Source organism: Halyomorpha halys, unplaced genomic scaffold, assembly GCF_000696795.3.
Source record: "Halyomorpha halys isolate HHAL.00 unplaced genomic scaffold, Hhal_1.1 Scaffold777.1, whole genome shotgun sequence".
NCBI classification, from domain to species: domain Eukaryota; kingdom Metazoa; phylum Arthropoda; class Insecta; order Hemiptera; family Pentatomidae; genus Halyomorpha; species Halyomorpha halys.
Genome location: NW_027107689.1, coordinates 30,362 through 36,428, shown reverse-complemented (window position 1 = coordinate 36,428; position 6,067 = coordinate 30,362). Strand labels below are relative to the sequence as shown.

The following is a 6,067-nucleotide window of genomic DNA, read 5'->3' as shown; positions in this document are numbered from 1 at the left end:
CCATATGCCCGAAATCATTTTCAAATGTTAATGTCACGTATTGATCTTTCGAATAAAAAAAAAATTTTGATTAAAATTTAATTTTTTGTGTTATTTTTTACAATTTCAAGTTCTATCGGGCTTAAAAAAACACCCTATATATAGGACATGAAAGAACAAATCTGAATGTCGTTTCTGATTGATTTACTATATAGTTACAAGATAAACCATATTTAATTAATTGATTCCATGGAATTGTCATCAAATGGATGTACTTTTATAATAAAAACAATTCATTAATTTAGTAATGTTATTCTAATGTAAAACACGCAAACTGGTCAGGCCATGTAATAACTTAAATGAGTGCAGTACAAACGCCCTTTCATCTGTGCCAAAAAACTGACACTCAATGGATCGGCCACTAATGCAAGCCACATTATACTAGCCAATCCAAACAACCCATCCAAACGCTTGCGCACGCGCGACTTTGCTATAGTTAGGCAGCTGTGTAGCAGCACTTTTAGAAACACAAATGATAACTCACCATTAACAAACCGTAGCCAATTATTGCACCAATACATTGTGCAATGATATAAATGATCATTAAAACAACCGAAACATATCCGTAAATAAAAAAAGAGAGTGTGACTGCTGGATTGATATGGCAATTCGAGATAGGTCCAAAAATCTGAAATCGAAAGAGTATTAAATGTTAATGACCTAAATTGGTGACTAATATTAAATATAAATATTCCTAATATCTATTGAGAAATATTATAACTAATCTAAAGAAGGATTTTAAACATTAATGCCAAAGAGGTTGAAATATTCGTAAAACTAAAAACTTGATTTCACCGTCTGATGTTGGTAGGTAATCAAGAATTCCTTGTTTATAATTATGCTTATTGTCATTTCAGAGATTAAGATTATCCAATAAAACTTTTTAAAAAAATTGAAATAGAATTATTATGAATAGAAGATTCTGACTGTCCCTCCAGTGTGTCTTTGAATAGAAATTGTTGCGGCCAACATATGGTCCACAAATCGATAATTGAAACATATGATTTTTATAACGTCAAAAACAAAACAACTTCTCTATTGATTTTTAAACTAAAAAATAGACAACTTCTTAACGTCTCACTGCACACACATATTTTCTCCACACTACGCACTCGTAGTCATCGTGGCCATCTTCGCCAGCTAAATCATCTTAGCCACGGCGGGCGGACTTCTTCAAATCATCCTCCAAGAGGACAAGGCGGGCGGACGTACGTCCTTTTTCTTTATCTACTTCCACGAGAATATCCACTCAGAACAACCACAACCTGGGCCCCACCAATCATCGGTGATATGAGACTTTTTCTCTCATTTTTGTCAAATTCATTTAATTTTATAATAGTTCTAAGATTTATTTATTTTTTTCTAGTTTGTATATTCTTATATATTTTGTGTTCCGTTTATTATGTTTACTTATTTAAAAATACAAAAATAACAAAATTCGACTATTCTTTTCTTTTCGTGGTTGGGCTAGTAAAGGTTCCTTTCGAACCCCTATCCGCCGTAACATTTTGGTCCCATCCGGGCCGGATATTTTTCTTATTTAATTTTTCTCATGGTCCTCCGGTTGTCGAATTTTGTTATTGTACATTTTATTTCATCTTTTTTTTAAGTTAATTTTTATAGATAAAAAATATTTTGTAAGGTACTCCATTCCGCCATTAATATATTTCGTTTTTCTCGTCCTATCTCTTCACTTATTTTCTTTCAGTTTCTTTTTTTATTCATATCATTCACCTCTAAAATAAAAATGGACACACCAGGGGATATCAAAATTCAATTTGAAAAAATTAAAGAGAAATTAAATTTCTATTTATTCCAGATCAAAACATGTACTTCTCAAGGGCGAGGTATTGCAAAAGACCCTGAAAAATTATTCTTATTTAAATGTATGTACTTAGAACTGAGACCTTGTTACACTTCCTTCTGTGAGGCCTACGATGGACTTAAAGAACTTTGCTTCCACTCAAATTTTTCATACCTTTTTACAACTAAAGATCTTTCCCTCTTTAAATCTATGCTGGAATAAAATGAAAAAAAAAATGAAATATTATGTTGTTACAAAAAATGATGAAGTGTGGAGTAAAATAAAAAAATATTTTGATACACGTACAAAAAAAACAAAAAAACAATTCTATTTACACAAGAAATAATAAGTTCATTAAAAGCAAAAAAAAATATGAAAGCTCGAAAGAAGAAAAGAAAGTCACCCACAGATGGACGTGGGGGTCGATATGCGCATATCGACAATAATATTAACGTGTAGAGTTGGTTGACCAGAGTTCAGCCGGCTAGCTGATGAGAGAGAGTGTCAGGCAGCCCGACGACTCCAACAACCGATGATTGCACAGTGGTGACTCCCGTTGAGTCGACGAAAGGGTTCCAAAAACAAACCAAACAGCTCCAGCACAAACTTGGCTCAAAAAACAATGGAGGCGGAGCGTCCGAGAATCAGTCAGCGTCTTACATCGTGCCAATGCCTCCGATGACGAACGCTCCAGTGCTTCCTAAATCTTCACTGCCATCTGCCTCATCCGCGGTTATGCAGGCACTGGCCCCACTGCCTTCGGTATCGTTCTGCTCGTGTTAAACCTCCGCAATGTATTTATACACTATAAACCTCCTTATATCCCTTATTTTTATGTATTAAATTAAAATTACAAAATTACGTGCGTAAAGTTAAAAAATAAATAAATGAATAAACATAAACTTAAAACTAACAAAACTGAAAATCACTTGGAAAGTTGCCAAAAAAATTAACCTAAATAGAAACAAAAATTTTGGGCTTTAACAATCGGTATATTTATTTTAATGTTTGCCAATCCTTACAATTTTTGTAACTCGTTTTTGTTTAGCCCTGACGAAACCCTGCAAATTGCGGGGTGGGGGGAGGCGAAACGTTTGTTAACATTAGTTATTCTACTATTTTGTACCTTTATTGGCCGCCAACCGGACTATCTTCCTATAATAAATTAAAAATTAAGGTATACTGTCGGAAGATAGTCCAGGTGGCAGTCAATAAAGGTATCCAAATAGTAAAAGAAAACTTCTTATTGTTAACCAACGTTTCGTCCCACTTTGGAGGGCTTCGTCAAAGCTAAATGAAAAAACGAAATACAAACATTATAGAATTGACAAAACATTAAAATAAAAAAACATTTCAAAACAATTATTATGTTTATAAAGTATACAAAAAAGAAATAATAATAACAATATAAGGAAGTATACATGTAGGTGGACTATCAGACCTGGTATATCTATTAGTAAATTGTTTCCAGTCCACCTACATGTATACTTTCTTAAATTGTTATTATTATTTCTTTTTTACATACTTTATAAACATAAGAATTGTTTTTAAATATTTTTTATTTTAATGTTTTGTCAATTCTATAATGCTTGTATTTCGTTTTTTCATTTAGCCTTGACGAAGCACTGCAAAGTGGTGCGAAACGTTGGTTAACAATAAAGAGTTTTCTTTTACTATTTTGACACCTTTATTGACCGCCACCCGGACTATCTTCCTACAATCTACTTCATACGGTCAATATATTTTTTTTTTAATATCATATTCTAAAAAAAAAAGTGTTCAACTATTTATTTATCTGTCAACGTTTCGACCCACGATGTAGGTGGTCATTAGTGTTGTTGGGTTGAAATGTTGACCAGCGGTTCCCAAAGTGAGTGCCGCAGCACCCTCGGGTGCCATAAGTGTATAAGTGTGCGGGTGCACTTTCTCAAAATATTGCAAAAAGGAAAATATTTAAAATTAAAATAACAAATGTACAGTGGATTCCATGTACTTTACACCTCTTTACTTATTTTCCTGCATACTTGACCGGTCTATGGATAAATGTGGCGACATTTTCACATATGTTTTGCTAGATAAGGGTGTCGTGAAATGTTTTCAGCCAAACGATAGTCCGGGACATTTTTTTATATCACTACACGGTGACACAACACGAAAATAGTTAGAGTAAGCAGTAGAGAAACGCTTGTGTACATCATCTATACATATTCGTAAAATGTTTTGATAAAACTCTGGTGCGTGCACCATTCAACTTTTACTTATTACCCTGAGATGAAATTCAAAACATCTACTTCCATGTGTATGTATTATTCAGGATGAATGATTCCCTTACTTATAAAGGTAAGACTATTCTAATAACCACCATGCAAAAACAATCATTTCTAAATCCGTTCATATTTATTATCTAATAAATTATAATTAGATAGAAAAAAAGCAGATTAAATTATAATCTGATTATCTAATTGAAGTAGGATAAGGAAAACGAAAAGTGAATAAGTAACGAGAAATTTTTAATGAGCAATGTGTCAAACACCTGTATTACTCAAAAAAGCAGGTGTAAATAAATACAAAAAAAGTAATCTAAATATTTTGTGTTGAAACAAAGTTGGTTCTAGCACTCTGTTTATATAATTATCAAGCAATATATTTCGATTAATTCGAATTACTAGGATTTAATTGAAATAGAAGATATACATACTTGAATGGCAATAAAGACTATATTTCCGAACAACCAACAAGCAACAATAGGATCTCCAGTATTCATATGTCCAAGCGAATTACAACCCCAAAAAACCAGCATCATTGTTCCTAGCATTTCGGCCATGAATATTTGGAGAAGTCTGAATGTTAAATCCTTACCTCCTAATGCCTTTCTTTCTTTAAACCACGTCCCTTAAAATTAAAATAAAATAAGTATATTAAAATAAATTTCAACAAAAAATTTAAATTATAACACTAAATTACTTACAGTGGAAATTAAAATTTAAATTAAGTGTTTTATCAGACATATTTCACAACGTATCCTAACTGTTGTTAGTAACGATTACAGTAAACACTAAATTATGACTCTCAAGTCTCATAAAAGTATCTCAAGTTTACAAGACAAATAGCAAGTCATTAACTTTAGTTTTTCATTACCCACTTAACTGTTTCAACATATTTTATATCATATGTTGCAATACTTCTTTTAGTACAGCTCTATGATACTTTTATAGGAAAAGTTTTTAAATAATTCTGAAAATTCACACATCTATTTCTTTTTTATTGCTGACCACGAGTTTCAAGGTTGCGAACCTCGAATTTTTCAGAAATACAAACATATAAAAAAAAATCTTATAAAAATTCATTCTTTTCGGATTTTCTCTTCCAGCTTGAAACCCTTGCATGTTTTTATTTTCACTTAACATCCAAATCTTTGAATTCTAATTGTTGACGAAAATACACCTTTTGATGTCCTCTGAGTCCAAAGAACCTCGTCTCTCAAAACAGTCTGTCAAAAAACACCTAGCAAAAAAAAAAAAGAAAAATGAAATTACATATTCAGATTATGTTTATTCCTTTGATGCTACACCAAATTTTTCGTCAAAATCGAACAATCAGAAGTGCCGGTTTAGAGAATCGATTTTCCAATTTTTTTTTAGATTTTCTAAAAAACAGCAACAATTTTGACTGAACACAGGATGTCGATGTAAGATTATATGTTCTTAAATATCAGCTAGGTTTTATACTCATTGGAATAGTTTCAAAAGGGCTTCAATGCCGAATTTTCAAAAAATCTTCCTCTAAATAACCTCTCATTTTGTTTATTTTAAATAAGTAATAATTTTGCACGGTTAACAATACTAAAAATAAAAAATAAAAAAAATCTTGTGGAGTGCGCCTATACACAAATTTCACCCTTTAACTTATAGTGCAAGAGCCCAAGAGGAGAAAAAAGGCAGTTCTTTCACCCCAATTTTTGATTACTGTAATAAAAAACTATGTATAATTACAAGTCAAAGTATATGGATCTGCCAAGTATAGGTAGGGGGAATAAAAAATGGTGGCTGTTTCAAAACATTAAAAAAAAAATTCAATCAGATTGCCATATCGTTAAAACCACCATGAATACTAGAAAAATTAAGAGAACATCATTTAAAGTAATTATGAGAGATAGTTGACCGTGGATGATAAATGAGGAGAAGATGGTTGGGGGTGCGGTCAATGAAACACAAATAAGTATGA

General features: G+C 31.9%; 1 protein-coding gene across 3 annotated transcripts in view; it reads right to left on the bottom strand.

The window, feature by feature from the left end:
* LOC106686111 (aquaporin) overlaps window positions 1-5,144 on the bottom strand; it is an 18,966-nt gene extending 13,822 nt beyond the window's left edge. For 2 of the 3 annotated variants that reach the window (XM_014429247.2, XM_014429249.2), the window contains exons 1-3: window positions 4,812-5,026; window positions 4,542-4,735; window positions 524-667 (exon numbers count right to left, since the gene is read on the bottom strand). In XM_014429247.2, coding sequence (XP_014284733.1) covers window positions 524-667; window positions 4,542-4,735; window positions 4,812-4,851 — 378 coding nt within the window. In that variant the 5' untranslated portion in view covers window positions 4,852-5,026. Of the gene's footprint in view, window positions 1-523; window positions 668-4,541; window positions 4,736-4,811 lie in introns of all 3 variants that reach the window. The other variant, XM_014429248.3, reaches the window with a different exon arrangement.
* Between the last annotated feature and the right edge of the window lie 923 nt (window positions 5,145-6,067).